We start from the raw sequence: 21283 nt of genomic DNA on the forward strand, positions 1-21283 counted from the left end.
GTCCTCGCAGAAGTCCCCAGACCAGACCTCTGCTGGGGGCCACGTTGGTGGGAGCGGGAGGGGCATGCATCTGGGAAGGAGGGGTGCCGTCCATTGCATCTGCCCACGGAGTGTGGGCAGGGCCTGCGGGGAAGGGTTTCCTGGCAGAGGGGACAGCTCCTGCAAAGTCTTGGAGGCCAGAAGTGCAGGAGGGATCCCAGAGGCCTGGGGTGCCGGGTCGGGGGCGCTGGGGGGTGGGATGGGCAGGTGGGGGACCCTGTCAGACCTGGGATTGGTCCTGTGGACTCTGTGGGAGGAAGGCTTGGGGCTCAGGTCTTCGATTTAGAAAGCTAACAACAGGGGCCGGCCCCGTGGCCGAGTGGTTGAGTTTGCGCACTCTGCTTCAGCGGCCCAGGGCTTCGCTGGTTTGGATCCTGGGCGCGGACATGGCACCTCTCATCAGGCCAAGCTGAGGCGGCATCCCACATGCCACAGCTAGAAGGATCCACAACTAAAATATACAACTATGTATTGGGGGGATTTGGGGAGAAAAAGCAGAAAAAAAAAAAGAAGAAGATTGGCAACAGTTCTTAGCTCAGGTGCCAATCTTTAAAAAAGGAAAGAAAGCTAATAACAGATAACCCAGGAGCAGGCTGGGTGGGAAGGAGGCCAGGGGCTGGAATGATCACAGTTAACACTGAACACCTACTGTGTGCCAGGGAACAAGACAGACCGGAGATCCTATCCTGGGGAGCTGACTTTGGGGGAGGAACAGATAAGTGACAGTTACTGCTCTGGAGAAAGATGGAGGTGGCCAGGAGGGAGGCGGTTGGAGCTGTGAATAAGGGTGGGCGGAGTCTCTCTAGGGAGGGGTCATTTGAGCCAGAGCTGTGGGCAGCGAGGCATGGGGCGCCTGTCGTGTTTGGCACCCAGTTGCCCTCCGAGGTAGGTGGAGTTACCCTGTCTTCATGACCAGGAAACCTAGACCAGAGAGGCAGGGAAGCCGGCTCAAGGTCACACAGCACAGAGGCGGCCAAGCCAGGACCAGAACGCAGGCCACCCTGGGTGCACAGTGGTCATTTGCAGCAACGGCAAGGAGAGATGAGGAGAGTGGTGGGCGCTTTGAGTCACAGGGAAGGACTTGGTGACCCTGTGGCACGTGGGGTCAGGGAGGAGGAAGCAGATGACTGAGGCTTGATGTCGCCCCCAGATACGTGGACAGTCAGCGTTCTGGGCAGAGCCACTGGGGACTCCGTTTCCTTCCCCCAGGCAGGCAGGAAGGCCCCAAGAGCGCTCCTGCTCCGTGTGCCAGGAAGCCCTGCGGGTGGCCTCGGGGCACAGCCGGACAGGCCCTTCCTCCTGGAAGCCCTGGGAGAGTCCTGGGGGCTGCTGTTGGGGGGCTGTTGGAGCTGAGGGTGGGTGTCGATGCCCTTTCTGCTCAGCAGTCGGAAGCTCCTGGAAGCGCAGTGGGACAAGACTCAGGGCTCCGGGCGCTCCCAGCCTGGTGTGCAAGGCCGTGCACGCTGTCCAGCCTCGTCCTTCAGCCTCCTCCCGCCGGGCTCTGCCTCCCCCGCCGGCCTGCACCCCCGACTCCTCCTTCGCTCGCCACCAAGTCCCTGCCTGGAAAACTGTCTCCCCTGCGTGCGCCTGGCGCTCTCGGGTTCTCTCGGGCATCACGCTGGCCCTCATGCTCTTCTGAGGCTGTCATTGTCCCTTGTCACCATTGTGCTCACAGTGCCTGGTCCCCCAGACACGCCCAAAGCAGTCATAGGACAGCCCGTGCCAACCCCAGTGGCCGAAGGCCTGTCCCTGGCAGGGGAGATGCCAGCGGCTCCAAGTCACACGTGTGGCCCAGAGGCTGGTGACCTGTGGTCAGGGGCTCAGACCCCATGGCTTTGAGTCCTCACTGCTGTCACTCCTGGACGCCGGGTGACCTTGGGCAGGTGCCCACCTCTGGGCCTCGCTGCAACCGTGAAGTGGCGCTCGCAGACCTGTCTGCTGGATCTTGTCATGTTAAACGAGTGAAATCCATGGAAAGTTCTCAGCTCCTTGCCTGGCACTCCTGAGCACCCCACAGCTGTTAGCTACTCTCTAAACACACAACGTTCTGCCGTCACTAATCCACATGGCTGGTGCAGAATTCAGAGATGTTCCAGAACATTCGATCATTCTCCCTCCCAACAGGCCCCAGCCTCCCTGGGCTCTGTTTTGTTGCTTTTTCGTTTTCTTTAGTCAGAAAACACAGAAAAACCTCGTCTGCATCCTTTGTTTTTCCTCACTTGGTCCACCCAGAAGGAAGTTCCATGTCAGTACATCAAAAGGTCTTTCTCCCTTTTTTGGGGGGGGCTGCACAGTGGCATGGATGAGCCGTAATTTATTTATTTAGTCTTTCAAGTTCCTTCCATCTGAACTGTCCTTTTGACTGGGAAACTAACAAGATTGTGAGAATTCTGTGGGCACGTTTCAATGGAGCGTTTGCTGTCCTTTCGACCGCAGACTTCCTGAGCCTGGCCTCCCGGGACCTTTACTGAGGTTTCACTTAGATCCAGGAAATCAATCCCATCTTAAGTACACACCTTGAGCTGTTGGACAGATGCACGCACACAGCACAGGTCAAGATAGAGGATGTTGTCATCATTTCCAGAAACTTCTCTCCTGCCCCTTCTATTCACTTCCCTCAGAGCGAACTGATGCCTCTGATTTCTATCGCCAAGACCAGTTTGTCTGGTCAAGTTCGTCTGTATGACTCAGCAAGAGAAACGAGGGCATGTGTCCCCAAGAGCCTCCTATGAGAATGTTGGTGGCAGCTGGATTCGTACTGGCCCCAAACTGGGGATGTCCCATCAACTGGAGCGAGAGCGGACGGACACCCTGGGGTCCATCTGTGCTGGGGAACACAGGTCAGCGATGACAACCAGCTGTCCTCCCGCCCAGCAGGGTCAGGGTTCATTCACACGTTGCTTCTGTCTTCTTGGGTGGCTGACACGTTCCGCTGTGTCAAAGAGGCAGGGCCTGGGGGGGGTGTTCTTGTGAAGGACGTGCACACTGGCACCCTTGCTGTTGGTGGTTCTGTGTCGGATGGCATCTGAGATGCCTCGTCTCTGGTGGGCAAGGTGCCTCCTGTGCCTGCCTCTCAGGTCCCTGCCTGTGAGCCAAGGCCCCGGCCACGTGGATGCTTGAGAGGTTAACAGCCCCAGCAGGCCCACTGTGTCCCTGGGAGAGCCTGGCGTCCCCGCGAAGGGGCGTTGCTCTCCTGGAGACGGCGGGTGCCCCCTGTGGCGAGGGCCATGGTGAAAAGCTGACTTTGGAGTCTGCAGACCAGCATGTGGCCCTTTCTGTCTCCCAGGCCTGCCCACTCTGCACCCCTACAGTGGCTCGCCCCTCATTTCGCCTTCTCAGAGAGACCTGCCCGACCATCCCAGCCCCTAAGTCCTCTTACCCCATAGTGTGTCTTCTTTGTCCCCACCCCCATCTCACGGGGTCTCCATGAGATGTCAGCGCTGGGGTCCCCAGCATCTCCAGTGTGCTCAGTAGGTGTGCGTAATACTTGAGTGAACAAGCGTGTGGCCTCGGCCGCGTCACATAGCAGCTCCACCTGAGTCCCCTTATCCGCCAGAGGGGAGAATGGGACACCACTCGGAGTCACATGGTGTGAAGTGGGCATGAGATGCTCCGTGCAGGGCAGGCGTGGCCCCGGGCTCTGAGTCGTCCTCGGGACCCTGATGTCACGGGTGTCACCTTCAGTGTGGAGGGCTGGCTGTGCCGCCAGGGGCTGCGGGCTTCACCCTCCAGGATTCCTACCTGTCCACGGGGCCTTTTTTCCTCTGTTCTGGCCCCTCCCGGCCTCCGAGGTCCTTCTCTGTCTAGCCGGTGCCTGGTCATGGCTGTCCATCTCCCGAACTGCTCTGGGCTCTGTCCAGTATGTGTCCACTGTGTTCTATGTCCCTCCCCATCCTGGGTCCAGCCCCTGTCATCGTGCGTGTGGACCAATGCGGTTGCCTCCTGCCCACCTCTCGACCCTCACCTTCACCTCTGGAGCCCCCAGAGGGGGCTTTTAAGGCGATGCACCTTTAAAAGCACACAGGGCCATAATCTGGCTGTCCCTAAACCCTATCTGGTGGCCTCGCTCTAAGAACGATGACCAGCCTCACTGTGACCTCCAGCACCCCCCCCCCCCCCCGCCACTCTGGGCACATCCACTCCAGCTCTGGTACTTGCTGGCAGCTTGCCATTTTACAGGAAACAGCAGAGTCCTTTGCACGACTTTAGTAGTCTCTAAAAATGCTGCTTCTGCTTGGGGGCCCACCTGGAGCCCTGCTCATCTTCTTTCCTTTCTGAATGGTCCGGGGTGGCTTCCGGTCTTCCCGCTTTGCGCAAGTCCAGGGGATCAGGGTGAGCCGGGGCGGGTCATGCCTGAGTGTTTCCGTAGTGAAATACACAGCATGTATTTTTTATTAAACAGCTTTATTGAGGGGCCATTTCCATGCCAGGATGTGCACCCATTTCCGATGCAGTGGTTTGTAATAAGCTTATAGTAAATAATTAGTCAACATCACCACACTCTAGTTTTAGAATTATTTCCACCGCCCCAGAAAGCTCTGTCCTCTCTTTTTCCCACCCCCAGGGCAAACGTTAATGCACTTCCTGCCTCTGTCGATTTATCTTTTCAGGCCATGAAACAGGTCCTGTTTTGCCATCAACCTCTTCCCTTTTATTTAGTCTTTATAGCATTACGTTACTTTAAAACGTGTAGCAAATGTACTGATCTCTCTGGGGTCTGGGAGAGATGACACAAAAAGTTGTCAAGGACAGGGCCCTTTGGGTGTGCTGGGGCCGGAGCACAGGCACCAGCCTTCAGTCCAGGCCCTCCCCCGCCCCTCCGTGGCTTCGGGACCCTCCAAGGCTGGAGCCGTCCCCAGTGCCCCGATGGCGTCGGTGTCTCTGCCGAGGTGGCCCAAATTGCAAGTGGGGGTTGCGCCACCACATGTGGTCACACTTCCTGCCCCATAGGCTGGCCTCATGAGTAATTTCTGTCCCTTTCCCCTCCCACAGGGACTTCCTTCCCCGAGGTTCAGGAATCGTCACCCGGCGGCCTCTCATTCTGCAACTCATCTACTCAAAAACAGGTACGCTGGGCGCCTCGGAGCTGCAGTGGGAAGTGAGCGCAGGTCAGGGGCTGCGGCTGGGGTCCCGCGTCTTGGGCTCTGGGGTTTAATTCACGGTTTCCACGGGAGCAGGGAGGTTGAAGCCCAATCCGGTGACCCCCACGCCCACCCGAGCATCCTTAACCATGACCAGGCCGCCAGGTGCCATGTGTGTTTGCTGTGTCGTAGAGCACACGTTTTTGCTGAACACTTTCAAAATCAGTGGCAGACACTGTGACACGTCAACCCGAAATGCTTCAGCGTGCTTCCCTTTGCAATGAGGACACCCTCCTACATGCACAGAGCCACACCCAGGAAGAGCACCCACTCCTGTGTGTTATCTAATGCCCAGTCCATATTCGCCCTGCCACTTGTGCTCCAGAGCTTTCCAGGCCGGTTTTACAGCTGCTCTCATCAGTCCCATGCTACGCTCCATTGTTGCGTCTCCTTTTCCAGCATCCATTTCGTTTCTTCTTCTTCTTCTTTTTTTTTTGGTGAGGAAGATTGGCCCTGAGCTAACGTCTGTGCCAGTCTTCCTCTATTTTATGTGGGGTGCCACCACGGTGTGGCTTGATGAGTGGTGTGTAGATCCACGCCTGGGATCCAAACCCGTGAACCCCAGGCTGCCGAAGCAGAGCATGCAAACTTAACCATTATGGCACCAGGCAGGCCCCCTGCTTTCATTTCTTTTTAAATCACGACATTGACTTTTGGGAGAGACCTGCCCATTGACTACAGAATGGCCCACATGTGGACTTTTTCTGTCCTCCCCTGGGTGGCCTCACTTTATTTCTGTTCTTCCCACACAAGTCTGACATGACCTGGGCACGTCTCCCAGCTGGAAACCCACGTGGGCCTCTTCGGAGAGCGTCTGGGGTCTGAGGCTGGAAGGGGAGAGGGGAGCCGTCGGGGACGGGGCCTCTCTCTCCGGAGCCCCCGGGTCTCTGTCCTGCTTCCCCACAGACCTGCAGTCTCAGCCCTGGTCGCTCCAGCACTGATGTGCGTCAGCTTCACCGCCCGGCCGGGTTAAACACCCCCACGCTGCGAAGGCAGCGGACACGCTCCCATTTTACAGAGGGGGAAACTGAGGCCTAGCCAGGTTACCTGCCTGCCTGCCTTTCTGACGGCGCCAGATCTGGGATCTGAGGTCGGCCTCAGACCCAGCTCTCAGCAGTGCAGGGTCTGACCCTCTCCCGTTCATCTTTGACTCCGCCCAGCCCCGGGGGGCGTGGCTCCAGTGCGACGCGGCAGCCGATTGGCCCAGCAGCTCCTCTTTTTGAGCTCTGCCATGTCATTGGCCACGGGCGAGCCAGTGGGCTGCCTTCTCTGGTTTCAGCTGTCCAATCAGCTGGGCCAGGCCTTTGGCTTTGTTTCCCATTCAGCAGGAGGGCGGGGGGTGGGGCCTGAGAGTCTGCATCTTGAATGAGTTCCCAGGCGATGCTCAGGTTTCTGGCCTCTGGTCACACCCGGAAAACCTCTGCCCCCGTGGGTGGGGGCTGGGCGCCAAGACTGCCCGGGTTCAAATCCTGGCTCTGCAGCTTTCTGCCTGTCTGGCCCCTGGGGAGGGACCGCCGCACACAGCCGTGTCTCCTGTCGGGACAGTGAAGATAGTTATAGTGCCGCTTTGGTCCGTGGCTGTGAAGACCTCGTTATCCAATCCACGTACAGCCCGTAGAACGGTGGCTGGCACGCCTGCGGCCCTTGCTGAGTGATGCTGTCCCTGCGGCTGCAGTTTTGTGCTTGCTGCTGGCCTGTTTGGGGACAGCTTGCTGGGGAGACAGGTTGGCTGCCTTCCTGCCCTGAAAGCTCACGGACCGTGTCATGGCGGGAGGGCCTTCCCATCAGCTCCACAGTGGCCGTCCCCCGGCGGTGGTCCACTGAGCACTGCATGCCACAGGCTGGGCCAGGGCTGCTACCACCACCTGCCCCCTGCCTTCCTGGGCTCCCATTAGCGCCAGGGGACTAAAGGCGGAGACTTGGGGTGAGACCAGGAAGGAGACACACAGGAGGGTGGGTGTCGAGGGCCTTCTCTCAGGAAGTGACGTTTGAGCTGGGGCTGCCGGGGGCGCTGGGCTGTGTCGGGGAAGGGGAACTCTGCTTCCCAGCAGAGAGCAGTGTGTGAGGACACGAGGGGCGATGCCCAGCACGGCCTCTCGGAGGAACTGAAATTCCTCCTAGGGGAGAAGAGAAGCACATGATGAGTGACAGTGCTGCGGGCACACTGAGGGCAGCAACTGGGAGGGCACCTCTGCCCGGTGCCTGACGCGGACTAACATGGAAGTCTCATTCCTGTCCGCCCCACTTACTTGAGGGAACTGAGGCTTCCAAGCTGAAGCCGCTTGCCTCAGGGCGCACCGGGGGGTCATCTGAAATCCCACCCTTAGACTCACTCTTGGGGAGTGTGGCCCAGGTATGACTTGACCAGATCCTGTGGCCACTGGTGGAGAAGAGATCACAGGGACCAGCGCAGGGGCAGGGCGACCCGGGGGCAGGAGGGGACAGGGTGGCAGCCGTGGAGACAGAGATGTAGTTGGATCCTGTTGGGCTCGGGGTGGGGAGGGGGTGGGGGAGAGGCGCCTGGGTTGTCCCACGTGGGAGTGGCCCTTGCTGTGTCCCCAGCTCACTTACTCCCCCTCCCCTGCCTGGCCTTGGCATTCCCAGTGCCGGGCCTTGGCTGGGTGCCAGGAAGGCCGTGTGAGCACCCTGAGGGGCCTGGCCCTCCCTGAGCCCTGGCCTGGTAGGGGTGGCAGATGTGGGATCGCTATGGTCAGGTCGAGAGGGGAAAGCACAGGGGACCGGGGGAGAGTATCTTGGAGCCTGGATCTACTTTGGGCCAGGGGCCCAGGGAGAACGTTCTAGGCAGGGGCAGTAGAGTGTCTGAGGCTGTGAGGGAGACTGGGGAGGAGGGAGGCCGGGCGGCAGGAGGCGGTGGCACGGCCTGGCAGACCATGCTGCGGGATTCAGACGTGTGGGGTGGGGAGAGCCGGCTCAGCCCACCGCCTGCGGGTGGAGGACAGGCAGGGACAGGGGGACTCGTGGGCAGACCAGGGAGCAGTGGTGGGCCTGGCCCAGGGTGGTGCCAGCGGGGTAAGGGCGGTCTAGAGTAACCCCGAGGTGCGGAGTTTGGGCACGGATCACAGAGGCCTTGAACAGCTGGGGAGATGGGGCGGGGGATGGGGAGACACCTCACTAACAGGAGGGGGGATGCTGAGCGCTGTCGGGGACGTGGTGCTGGTTGGCGCTCACGAGCCCTCTGGGGGTGACGTGGGGCTGTGTTGCTCTTTGAGATGAGCCTTCGTCCAGCTGGCTCTCAGGGACGGGGCTCCAGAGCCAGGCTGCCACCCCTCGCCATCCAGGGCCTCGGGCAAGGAGCTTCCCTCTCTCTGCCTCAGTTTCCTCATCTGTGAAATGGGGTGATGGTGGTGCCCCCCCTCATGGCCACAGCACCCCATGTGGTGTGGCATGGCTGCCCCCTCCTGTGGGGTCCAGAGTTCCACGACACAGCTGGGAGGCTGGGCCTTGGTCCTCCTCTCTGGCAGGAGAGGCCCCATGGGCCGGCTTCTCCTCGTCCAGACAGGTCTCAGGGAGCCATTCCTTTTTTTTTTAAAGATTTTATTTTTCCTTTTTCTCCCAAAGCTCCCAGGTACATAGTTGCATATTTTAGTTGTGGGTCCTTCTAGTTGTGGCATGTGGGACGCTGCCTCAACATGGCCTGACGAGCGGTACCATGTCTGTGCCCAGGATCCGAACTGACGAAACCCTGGGCCGCCAAAGCAGAGTTCGCGAACTTAACCACTTGGCCACCGGGCCGACCCCTTTTCCTTTTTTTTTTCGAGGAAGATTAGCCCTGAGCTAACGTCTGCTGCCAATCCTCCTCTTTTTGCTGAGGAAGACTGGCCCTTAGCTAACATCCCTGCCCATCTTCCTCTACTTTCTATGTGGGACGCCTGCCACAGCATGGCTTGCCAAGCGGTGCCATGTCCGCACCTGGGGTCTGAACTGGTGAACCCTGGGCTGCCGAAGCGGAACGTGCAAACTTAACTGCTGTGCCATCAGGCTGGCCCCAGCCAGTACTTTTAATTGGCTTAGTTTAAAAGTTACCTCAGATTGCAGCCACCAGGAAGTTTGGTGGCTCAGGAGTGAACCCTGCCCCTCCTTGGGAGCCCCCCACCCCCACCCTGGGCCTGGTAATCCTGGTGCTGGGGACCATTCGTGTGTGGAATGTGGATGACCGGGGCCTCCCCTCCTGACCTTGACCTCGGCCGGTGTTCACAGCAGCCAGAGAGGGGATGTCAGGACTTGGTTCCCAGCCTCCTTCTCGTGGCTTTGAGGCCCACGCAGTGCCTTGCTGGCACCTGGGACCTCACCTCCTCCTGGTTCCCGGCTGCAGCCAGTCTCTCTCCTCATCCTCAAGACCAGCTCATCTGTTCCTGCCTCCAGGCCTTTGCCCTCACTGTGCTCTTGGCCCAGAACACCTGCCCCATCCTCCTCCTCCCCCTCATCCTCCTTCCCCTCCTCCTCCTCCCCTGGGCGAGCCCCACCCCCCACCCCCAGTCACTGCTGCCTTGGTTCCTCCTAACAGGACACCGTCCTGTTCTTATACTTTCTTTCTTTCTTTTTTTTTGGTGAGGAAGATTAGCCCTGAGCTAACATCTATGCCAGTCTTCCTCTACTTTGTATGTGGGTCACCTCCACTGCATGGTGGATGAGTGGAGCGGGTCCATGCCTGGGATCCAAACCTGCGAACCCAGGGTGCCAAAATGGAGCGCACTGAACTTTAACCACTTGGCCACAGGGCCGCCCCGTCTTATATTCTCCTAATGGTCTCTCTCCCGCTGCGTGAACCTCCGTGCCACGGGGGCAGGGAGGCAGGGGTGTGTTGTCCACCCACCACTCTCCCCTGTCCCCAGCACAGGGCCTGGCTCCCATAGGTGCTTCATCCAAATTGGCCAGGTACTGGGGCTGCCCTCGGGGCTGCTGCTGCGCCCTCCTCGCCTGTGGGCGGGAGTATCAGCGGCTCTTTGTCCAGCACCTTCCCCGTGAGCCTGGCCCTGGCAGGGCCCTTTCTGCAAAGCCCATAGACTCCGCAGAGGTCCCAGTGTGCACCGAGCTGGGGGCTGGCGCCTTCTCCACGCGTGTTTTTCCGGCAGCACTAAGTTGTTTGCCAGGTCTTGGCGGGCGCTGACTGGCTGTCCCGCAACTTAAGCCAGTCCTGACACCCCCTGCCGGGAGCTGCTGTCAGATGGCACAGGGTGAGGGCCCCATTCACAGGACTGCAGGTCCAGGTTGTCACCTGTGCGTCCGACCTGCTGGCTGTAGAGCGGAGGTTCCCACAGCCTTGTCCTCAGGTTCCATTACTTTGCTGGAGCGGCTCCCAGAACTCAGAGAAACATTTCACTCACTCGATTCCCAGTTTACTGTAAAAGGACCTGACTCGGGAGCAGGCGCATGGAAGAGATGCGCAGGCCGGGGCTAGAGCACGCGGAGCCCCCAGCCCTCTGAGCACGCACTCGCCGCCGGCGCCTGCTCTTGGGCCGAGGTTCTCTGAGCCCGGCCTCTTGGCTTTTTATGGAGGCTTCTTCATCCTTGGGCGCTCAAATCCTTCCCCATAGGTGGTGGATTCAACCTCCAGCCCTGTGCCCTCCCCGGGGGTCGAGGGGCGTGGCTGAACGGTCCAACCCTCCCCATCCTCAAGCGTTTTCCTAGGCAGCTTGTTCACATAAACTCAGGGGTGGTGGAAAGGGGCTCGTTCTGAATATCAAGACTCCCTCATTGCTCTGATCTTCTCGCACATTCCAAGGGTCCTAGGAGCTCTCTGCCAGAGGCGGGGAAGACCAACGTGTGTTTCTTACTGTCCGTCACATATCCCACCCGCCCAGTGGCAGCGTGTCCCGAAATCAGAGATGTTCACAGCTGGTCTCAGATCAGAGGGAGCTCGCGGATCCTGCAGACTGGGGAGCTGTCACGGGCTGTGCCGCTGCCTGGGCGGCTGGAGGCTCTGGAGGGTCCCTCGCAGTTGGATCCGACCGGCTGTGTGGCCCCCAGCCAGCCTCCTGGGTCTCGTCAACCAGACTGCAAGCTGTCACCGTTGGGTTTGGGGAAGGCGGACGCCGCCTCCCGCCACGCATTGTGGGTTGAGAGCGGAGCAGGGGGTGGGCCGTGTCCGTGCAGGTCAGGGCAGAGCGCCTCCGGGAAGAGCCCTGAGACCCCAGACAGCCCGCGAGGGCCCCGAAGATGGGCACATGATCTCTGTGTGTCCCCTGTGGGCCCGGCACTGCGGAAGCTGCTTGCTTTCTCACATCTTCCTGCCGTGGGCTCTGTGTTGTCCCATTTCATTGTGGGCAAACTGAGGCACGGGGGGAAAGGCTGGAACCGAGCTGGCTTGGCTAGGCGCTCCCACCACCTGCTCTGCTCCTTGTTACCTCCTGGAATCGTGTTGTGGTGCCCGACCTGCTCTTTCCAGGCCCGAAGGGCTGGGCTGAGGGTAGGCTGCCCCAGTAGAGCCTCGCATTTCACAATTCTGGGGAAACACTGCAGGGGCCGCGGGTACATGACCTGCTGTGACTCTGGGCTGGGGAGGGTGCGCTGACACTGCCTTCTGCAAGCTCCTTCAAAACGGGCCTCGAGGGGAGCCAGGCCTGAGGGCACCCTGGCCTCTGTCATGGGGCTGCTTCCTGGTACCCCGGGCGCCGACGCCCAGGAGGTGGCGGCCTGCACTTGTCGCCTCTGTTCTGAGGACACCATGTCGAAGGGTCCAGGGGATGCCCGAGGTGGGGGTTGGCTGTTTAGCACAGTGAGGACCCACCTGGGGGGTCAGGGGAATGATGTCCTTCTAGGCTGCAGCCCCTGATGCTTTGCAGTGGGTCACCCGTCATTAAGTTTTTTGCGCAGCTGCTGTGGACCAGGCCCCAAAACTGGGTGTCAGCTCTCTTGCAGCTCCGGTGTCAGCAGGCGACACCTGAGCACGTGGTGCGCCAGTGTGAGGAGCGTAAAATGAGGGGCCGGGGCTGCTGGAGCCCGGGCGTCAGGTGGGCCTCCCCGGGGAGGGACGTTTAGAGCCAAGACCTGAATGAGGAGCAAGTCCTCAAGGGAGGGCAGAACTTCTTTCTAGAAACAGCCCTGCAAGTGCCTTCACGGACCCCCAGGTAGGGTGCGGGCAGGGGCCTGTGGTGGGGGAGGGTGCTGGCTATCCCGGGTTGGCAGCGTGACCGCTGGCCGAGGACCCACTTTAGTCGTCGATTCCTGCTGGGCACCAGGCTCTGGGCTGGGTCCCGCAGAGCCCGGGGCCTGGTCACACAACTGCCCCTGCTTCCGGGGAGTCCATGGGCTCTGAGGGCAGGGCGGTGCGGGGGGTGCGTGTGGCTGCCCCGGGGCCAGGGGCAGGGACGGTTTGCAGACACGGCAGCTGGGCCGGGGACAGGGGTGTAGTTCCACACGGGAACGTGGGTGGCAGAGCAGGCCATGGCTTGGTGTTACCTGTTGGGGACCAGCTGACGGGGCTCTCCAGGTGTCACAGGTGACAAGCTCAGCCTTCAGGCCTCTGACTTATTCTTTGAGACAGTGGATCATTAAAAAAAATTATCTCCTGGGGCTGGCCCCATGGCCAAGTGGTTAAGCTTGTGGTGGCCTAGGTTTTCTACTTTGGATCCTGGGTACAGACCTACACACTGCTCATCAAGCCATGCTGTAGTGGTGTCCCACACAGAAGAACTATAAGGACTGACAACTAGAATATCAACTATGTACTGGGATTTTGGGGAGAAAAAAAAAACAGATGTTATCTCAGGGCCAATCTTCCTCATCACAAAAAAGAAAAAAAATTATTTCCAGTACTCCAGCATGTACAGGCCTGTGGAGCCCCGGACTGAGCTCTCCCTTCAATTTCTCATGTTTTTATTCTCGTTGGGAAACTGAGGCACAGAGGGGACCCCGGCCAATGGACAACCCCTCTCCTTCCCTGTAGACTCCCCCGCGTCATGCTCAGGGCATGGGGAAAGGTCGCCACTTCAGACAGATGGCACGGACAGGGCTCTCTGGCCACCCACCTTGCCTAGCTCCCTCATCTTGGGGTGGGCCGGGGCTGAAGCTGGGCCGCCGCCCCTCCAGGAGATCCCTCCTGGCTCCTGGTGTGTTTGGGCTCTTTTCTGAGTGCCTGTGGCACCTGCTGTGACACGCTTGTGCAGTGTGCATCTTCGCCATCAGATCAGGAGCCTGGCTTTGGAGAAGAGGGAGGGCGGGAGGGGAGGACAGGTGGCCCCTCCAGACCCGCTCCCTGTCCAGCCTCCCGTATATCCAGCTTAGTGGCCTTGAAGATGGGTCACCTCATGGAAGCTGAAGCAGGGCTGGTATTATCTGTCCGGTGGAGTCATTTAATTGTGCACGTAGTTATTGAGCACCTACTGTATACCCAGAGGGAGCCCTGGGGACACAGAGTGAACAACATGGATTCGGCTCCCTGCCGTGTGGGGTTGACCTTCTAGCGGGGAACCAGAGAAAAGACACAGGGTGACAAGGTAAATGATCTTAGTGTGCTTGAGGATGACAAGGATGATAAGGAAAGGGAGGTTTGTCATCTCAGGTGGGGATCAGGACAGGCCTCCCAGAGAAGGTGATGCCTGAAGGAAGCGAGGGAGGGAGCCATGGTGGCGTCTGCAGGCAGCGGGAGGAGCTAGTGCAAAGGCCGAGGCAGGAGTGAGCCTGGAGTACGAGCAGAGAAGCCAGCGTGGCTGGAGGGCAGTGAGTGCAGTCAGAAGTTGGGGAAGAGAATTCTGTAAGGCCCTGGGGCCTGGGGTGAGGCCTTTGGCTTCTTCTCGGGTCAGGTGGGAGCCATGGAGGATTCTGAGGAGAGGAGGACGGAGGCCTGGCTTTAAGAGGGTCGGTACTGGGGGAAAACAGGCTTGGTGGACACTTTTTCACTTTGCAATAACCCTGGAGTCTAGCACACGTGACAAGGAGCCCAGCAGAGAAGGCAGGAGGTGAGGGGTGGGTCTGGCTGGCTCCTGAACCCTCCTGTCTGGCACAGAGGATGTGGTTTGTGCTGTGCACTGACCTGCTGGGGAAGAAGCTGCGGTTTCTCACACTGTCTCCTGTATGTCCTTCCCCCACACAGACGCAGGCTGCCGGTGCACACTGGGCTCTGGGGGCCACAGCCGGCAGGGCCTGGTCCCATAGACGTGATCCAGGGTGGCCTGGGTCTGATGGGTGAGGAGGTCTAAGATGCAGGATGGGTGCCGGGTGGCATGGAGTTAGGGAAGGCTTCCTGGAAGAGGCAGTGGGGCCAGGCCTTCCGGGCACCAGGCCTGGGGGTGCAGAGGTCCCATGCCACGGCCCCCAGCGCCTTCCCGTCGCAGAGCCCCTGCTCTCCTGGAAGGGCGGTGGTCTCTCGTGGGCGCTGAGGCCGGGCGCTGAGCCGGAAGAGAGCTGAGGTTTGCTGCGGCGGGTGGAGGACTGTTCCATTTTTGGTGGCTGCTGCAGGAAGAGCAGCCGAGTGTTTCCTCTTGTCCCTGTGAAGGGCTGGAGCGTGACTGTCCTTGGGAACGGGGTCAGCCGATGGGGGTGGGGTGGCTGAGCCTGGATCTGCCAGCCGCGTCCCTGTTGCCCCTGCTCCTGAGCAGCCGGGCCTCCTGCTGGACGAGGTCCTCAGTGGTCTGAGCCCACGAAGCCCCCGACCCCCACAGCAGAGGCTCCGAGAGGCTAAAGGACTGCTGGTGGCCTCACAAAGCCCGTGGGACTCACCACCTGGGGACAAAGGATCTCAGCTCCGAATGGCAGGTTCGCCGCTGAGCTCGGGCCTCAGTTTCCTGTCTGTGATACAGGCATCACGGAGGCGCCTGCCCGCCTGGGCGCTCACTTGTGAGGAGCAGACAGGCCATGTGCAGGGCCGAGCCACAGTGAGCCAGGGCCGAAGGTCAGCGCAGTCTGTCGGATGACAGCCATGGGGTGGCGAGCCGCCTTGCCCACATTTCTTTCTGTCTCGTTACTCGTCTGGGGAGAGTCTAGACCTGCTGGGTTTTCTGTGTCACGGGCCTCCATCTCCTCCCTTTCTCTGGTGGCAGCTGATGGTGTGTCCGTGCTGTCGTTCAAGGAGCCAGGTCTCCTCCTGCTGGCCATCGAGGCGATTTCCATTTTTAACTCGCAGAAACGGCGCGGCCGTGCCCATCTTTGCATCTCTGTGCTGGTCTGGTTCTTTGGGCTGTTTGCCAGCGTGACTTACTTCCCTCTTCTTTTTAGCGTCCTTCAGGAGCCCTGATCTCTGAGCCTAGAAGGTCCCCCTTCCTCAACATTTACTGTGAGAATTCAAACCTAGGGGAAGAGTTGAGGAATTGTACAGCGAACGCCAGCTCAGCACCTACGTCCTACAATGGACATTTCCTATTCTTGCCTTATCCCGTATCTGTGCTTGGAATTTCTCCAGCCCGATGATAGGGCCAGCACCACCTCATTAGTTCCTTTTTTTTTTTTTTTTTTTGTGAGGAAGATTGGCCCTGAGCTGATAATCTGTTGCCAATCTTCTTTTTGCTTGAGGGAGATTGTCACTGAGCTACCATCTGTGCCAGTCTTCCTCTATTTTACATGGGATGCACCACAGCGTGGCTTGATGAGCGGTGTATAGGTCTGTGCCCAGGATCCGAACCCACGAAACCCAGGCTGCTGAAGTGGAGTGCGTGAACTTAACCACTCAGCCACTGGGCTGGCTCCACATTAGTTACTTTTTTGATGCTTTTCATCTCAGCATCAATACGCCTTTCAGACACCTTGGGCTCAGGAGGCATGAAGAGGCCTCGTACATCCACTCGGGCCCTGCCCAGAAAGCATTTCTCCTGAGGGGCTCGTGTCTAGATGGGGGGGCCCCTTGAGTATCCAGGAGGGGAGGAGGGACAGTGAGACAGGCTTGGGTGAGGCCAGCAGTGGCCCCATTCCCCACCCTGTGCAGGCGCCTTAGGGAACATGGTGAATGTGTCCCCGGGACCCGCCCCCGGGGATGTCGCCGAGCTGGAGATCGCTGGCGGCTCAGGATCCCCCTGGGACAGCGGCTTGTGTCTTTTGACCATGACCCACAGCGAGGGCGGTTGTCCCTCAGACCCAGGCCTCAGTCTCATGTATGACAAACACCATTGCAGAAGCTTCATCCAGCGGACGTCACACACGCAGTGGGTGATGGATGCTGATGTTTCCTCTTGTATTCTGTTCATCAAAAACAAAGAATAGGGCCAGCCCAGTGGTGCAGCAGTTAAGTTCGCACGTTCTGCTTAGGCGGCCCGGGGTTCACCAGTTCGGATCCCGGGTGCGGACATGTCACCGCTTGGCAAGCCATGCTGTGGTAGGCGTCCCACGTATAAAGTAGAGGAAGATGGGCACGGATGTTAGCTCAGGGCCAGTCTTCCTCAGCAAAAAGAAGACGATCAGGGGCCGGCCCGGTGGCGCAGCGGTTAAGTTCGCACGTTCCGCTTCTCAGCGGCCCGGGGTTCGCTGGTTCGGATCCCGGGTGCAGACATGGCACTGCTTGGCAGCCATGCTGTGGTAGGCGTCCCACGTATAAAGTAGAGGAAGATGGGCACGGATGTTAGCTCAGAGCCAGGCTTCCTCAGCAAAAACAGGAGGACTGGCAGTAGTTAGCTGAGGGCTAATCTTCCTCCAAAAAAAAAAAAAGAAGACTATCAGTGGTAAATGTTAGCTCTGGGCTAATCTTCCTCAAAAAAACAAAACAAAACAAAGAATAAGTGCTAGTCACACTCACCTGTTGATATGTTTTTGGATTCACAATATGTCACGACATGTCGTTTTGTAAAATGCTTCTGGAGAGTATCCATTCCATGGGGATCTTAGCCAGTTCGTTCCCTTTGGGATCCCCGAGGTCTGGAGCGCCCCTAGTACTTGTCACGAGAAGGAATCTCTTGCTCCCCAGATTCCTGGAGCGACCGTGACAGCTTCCTCACTCTGCTCGACCAAGCGCCTGTCCCAGAAGGCCGTCTGCTCCCCGCCCGCTGTGAGCCTGTTCTTTCTCATTGAGCATCTTTCTCCTTGTTTCAGAATATGCCGAGTTTTTGCACTGCAAGTCCAAAAAGTTTACAGACTTTGATGAAGTACGACAGGAGATCGAAGCAGAGACCGACAGGGTCACGGGGACCAACAAAGGCATCTCCCCAGTGCCCATCAACTTGCGGGTCTACTCGCCACACGGTAGGCGGCACAGGCGCGACCCGTCATGTCTGGGGCAAAGGAGAGCTGACTGGACCTCTCAGGGCTTGGGTCGGCCTCATGCTCACAAATAATAACAGCCTGCCAGCAAGACTGTTGGGAGTGGTGGGGACTGGGGCAAAGTACAACTGTATGCTCCTCTGAAAGGGACAGCCCCCGCTTGACTCCTGGGTGATGGTGGCTACATAGTGACACAGCCCAAGACAGCCAGGTCTTCCAGTTCCTCGAGAGGAGCCAGGAAGCCAGCCTTCTCTGCAAAATATCCTGATTTTAAAACCACATCATTTCAACAGAGCAGCCTGCAGCCGTGGACGGCCTCTGGCCTAGAGGCCACAGATGGCTAGCTCAGATAGCACTTGGGGAATATTCCAGCAGACTCTCAACTCCTCAATAGGGCCCCCTTGTGATGAGTTTTAAAATTTGTCTTTGAATAAATGATGCCTATCTTTGGCTCACATTAAAAAATTACGAAAGAATATACAGCAAAACCCTACCTGGCTGCACACATTGCAAATATATTTTAAGTTCTGCAAATAACATATAATGCATAGATAAGCAGTTATGAATACATACATGTGTAGATCATGTATGTATGTTTCACCACTTTGACTCAAATTGGAGCATAATATAAAAATGGTTTGTGCCTCTTTTTTGTATGAATGCATCTCAGAGTATATTTCTTATCAGAGTATCATCATTTTAAAGCAAGTTTAGTGGCTCCTTAGTATTGGCTGCATGGAGGGGCTGAGGTTTATTTAGCCATTTAGAATGATTGCGGTCTGCAGGTGCAAATGTCCTGAGGCCTGCCCAAGCCCCTCCCCCGCACTTGGGGGCTGAGCTTGGTCTGCGGGCTGTGCGGGCCTCCCCTCCACTACCCCGGCCCTGACGGCCTTGCCCTCTGATTCCCTCCCAGTGTTGAACCTGACCCTCATCGATCTCCCGGGCATCACCAAGGTACCTGTGGGGGACCAGCCCCCAGACATCGAGTACCAGATCAAGGACATGATCCTCCAGTTCATCAGCCGGGAGAGCAGCCTCATCCTGGCCGTCACCCCTGCCAACATGGACCTGGCCAACTCAGACGCCCTCAAACTGGCCAAGGAGGTCGACCCCCAAGGTAACCGCCGGGCCCTGCGCAGCGGCGCCCCCTTGTGGGAACCTCGGGCATTGCGGCTTGCTCAGCGTCCCTGATTCCAAGTCATGCTGGCTTTCTTCTGCATGTGGCCTCCCTGGGAAAAGTCCTCCTGGGACACAGCTTTGCCAGGAGGGCTGACAGTGCCAGAGGGCGTCCCCCAGGAAGCTGTTGTGTGGCAGTTGGGCATTCCTCCTCAGGCACGGTGGCCCCCACTTTGCCTGTGCAGGAACCTAGTCTAGGGGACCAGGAAGAGGCCAGCCCTCTCGGGGCACAGGTGTGAGTCCAGATCCCGCCTCCAGAAGTTACTTACCCTCCCCACTTCTTGGCCCGCCCTCTGTTGAAACGGGAGCAGCAAACCCAGCCTGTAGAGCTGTTGAGCAGTCTGGAGAGATCTCTATAACAGCTCAGGGGCCAGGCAGGGAAGGAGAAAGAGTGACAAGCAAATGAAGCAAGTTGGGGCAATAGGGAGTAGTGGGGACTGTGGCATCTCTGGCTCAGGGCATTCCTGGTCAAACTTTTCCAGTGGCTGTTTATTCAGGAAATGTCAGTTAAGCACCTGCTGTGTGCCAGCCTCTGTTTTGGCCTTGGGAACCCTGCAGGGGACAAAATTGACAGAGTCCCTGCCACTGGGAAGCTGATATGCCAGTGAGGGAGACAGAATCCAACAAGGACATAAGCAAGTGGGGTAATTTCAGGGAGAGGTAAGCGCTGGAGGAAAACAGAGCCCTTTAGAGTGACTGCTGTGGGAGGGGGTCAAGGGCCTCTGAAGATGTGAGATTTGAGGCAAGACCGGAATGAGGAAAGGAGGCAAAATCCAGGAAAATGGACAGTGGATGCTAAATAGGCTGGGTGGGATTTGGGCCTGAGGTGCCCAAGACACAGCGAGGACACCGGCATGGTGTGGCTGGAGCAGAGCGAGCTGAGGGCAGGGCAGCGGGGGCCGGGCTGGTCAGCGAGGCCTGTGGGCTGCCGTGGGGCGCGGTGCAGGTTTGGCAGAGTATCACACACGTGAAAATACATTCTGCCAAATGCGCTCCAACTGCCTGATTCCAGAGTGGTTTGGAGGGAGCTGGAGGGAGCTCTGTGGTTCACGCACCCCATTTCCAGCCCCGGCTCAGGCCTGGGGACAGTTGACACAGGGTGGCTGCTGGTGGCCCTTTCCCGTGAGGTCCTCAGAGCCCCGGGCTGTGCACCAAGCATCTTTGTCCTGCAACCGACAGGCTGTGGCAGCTCCTCCCCAGGGTCATCCCAGGTGTGCTTTCCCGGGAGGGGTCACCCCTGCCCACAGCCCCAACTGCCTCCCTGCCCCCCAGGCCGGTCCCGTGAAATGGGGTGTAACTGTGACAGATTGCAGAGGCTTGATCAGGCAGTGAGAAAAGCCGAGTGAGTAGAGTTAAGCGCCACGCGTGAACTCGATGCTGGCGTTCTTTCTTAAAAAAAGTATTTTTCTGCGTTCAAAAGTATTCCCGATCATTGCCCCCAAATATTTGTCACCGTTGTAAAACATAGAACCTAAAAATGACAGCCCCTCTGCCCACAGAGGTTCTGGTGGCCACTCTTGGCAAATATTCTTTCAGAGTTTGTTCACATTTTCAATAAAGGGGTGATCTTTTTTTATTTTTCTGTAACGTGTGTTTGTCTGTGACCATAAGGCAGTGAGAAAAGCCGAGTGAGTAGAGTTAAGCGCCACGCGTGAACTCGATGCTGGCGCCCCTGGCGGCCCACTCCTGCCTTGTCTTTGTTCTTAAAAAGCAGAGTTGCGTCTCGTCTTTCATGAAGAATGCTCCGGTGAGATCGGACATTCCCAGCAGAGTCCACACCCCTAGGCCCCCTCCCCAGGCACGTCCCTCTGCCCCCTGCTTGTCCCCTCCCTGCCCTGCCCCGGCGTCGTGGTGTTTAGAGCTGTGGCTCCCGTGCGCTCCGCAACGGTGAGGCCAGCTCACACTCACGGCAGGGGCCTGGAGGGGGCACAGCTGTCACCCCTCAGCGCCCATCTTGGTGCCGCCCAGAGGTCTCCCTGGGCCTCCCTCTGTCCCCTGTGTCACACACGCACACGGCGGCCCTCAACCCTGCAGAAGCCATGGATCTGCAGCCGCATGGCTTTGCTGGGAGTGCGCCTGGGGAGAGGATGACTTCAATGGGCTGGTTTCCAGAGTGGAATTTTGGTCACTCAGGTGAAAGGTGACGTTAGACACAGTCGCCACAAGTGTGTGTGTCATGTTGGGGTTTTGCACGCAGCTCAAGAGTGTGCAGGATGCCCAGGATCCGGGCTCCGTGAGGTTTTCTCCTGACGCCACAGCAGCAAGATGCTATTGCAGGTCATTCGAATGACAGTGACAGTGGCAGCATCTCTTGATGGAATGTTTGCCATGCACCAGGTTTATCCTCATGGACAGGCCCCCAAGGGAGACCAGGGTCCAGGCAGGTGCCGTGCTGGCTTGTCCCAGGCCACACAGCCTTGATGTGGGGTCCCAGTTGGCCCAGGTGTCCTGGGGCCACCGGCCCACGCTCCTTCCTGGCGGCGCCCTCTGACCTCTGGGCTCTTTCAGGCCTGCGGACCATCGGCGTCATCACCAAGCTGGACCTGATGGATGAAGGCACCGACGCCAGGGACATCCTGGAGAACAAGCTGCTGCCCCTGAGGAGAGGTGCGGAGGGGGCTGGGACCCTGGGACGGGAGGGGCAGCCTGGGGGACGCAGGCCAGGGAGGCAGCAACTCTTGGTGGGTGGACTTGAGCGGCATATTTTGAGAAGAATATTTTTGTTTTTGTCGTTCCTGAAGCCCGGCCAGTGCTCCCACACGGTCACCGTCCCCGCTTCCCCCCCG

General features: G+C 58.6%; 1 protein-coding gene across 15 annotated transcripts in view; it reads left to right on the plus strand.

The window, feature by feature from the left end:
* The window catches only part of DNM2 (dynamin 2), a 78860-nt gene that overhangs the window by 21694 nt on the left and 35883 nt on the right, over positions 1-21283 (plus strand). For 13 of the 15 annotated variants that reach the window (XM_070492009.1, XM_070492008.1, XM_070492011.1 and 10 more), the window contains exons 2-5: positions 5032-5105; positions 17154-17303; positions 18235-18438; positions 21006-21104. In XM_070492009.1, the coding sequence (XP_070348110.1) occupies positions 5032-5105; positions 17154-17303; positions 18235-18438; positions 21006-21104 (527 nt within the window). The remainder of the gene's footprint in view (positions 1-5031; positions 5106-17153; positions 17304-18234; positions 18439-21005; positions 21105-21283) is intronic. The other 2 variants (XM_070492014.1, XM_070492015.1) reach the window with 1 other exon arrangement.

This window comes from Equus asinus, chromosome 20 (assembly GCF_041296235.1).
Source record: "Equus asinus isolate D_3611 breed Donkey chromosome 20, EquAss-T2T_v2, whole genome shotgun sequence".
NCBI lineage: Eukaryota > Metazoa > Chordata > Mammalia > Perissodactyla > Equidae > Equus > Equus asinus.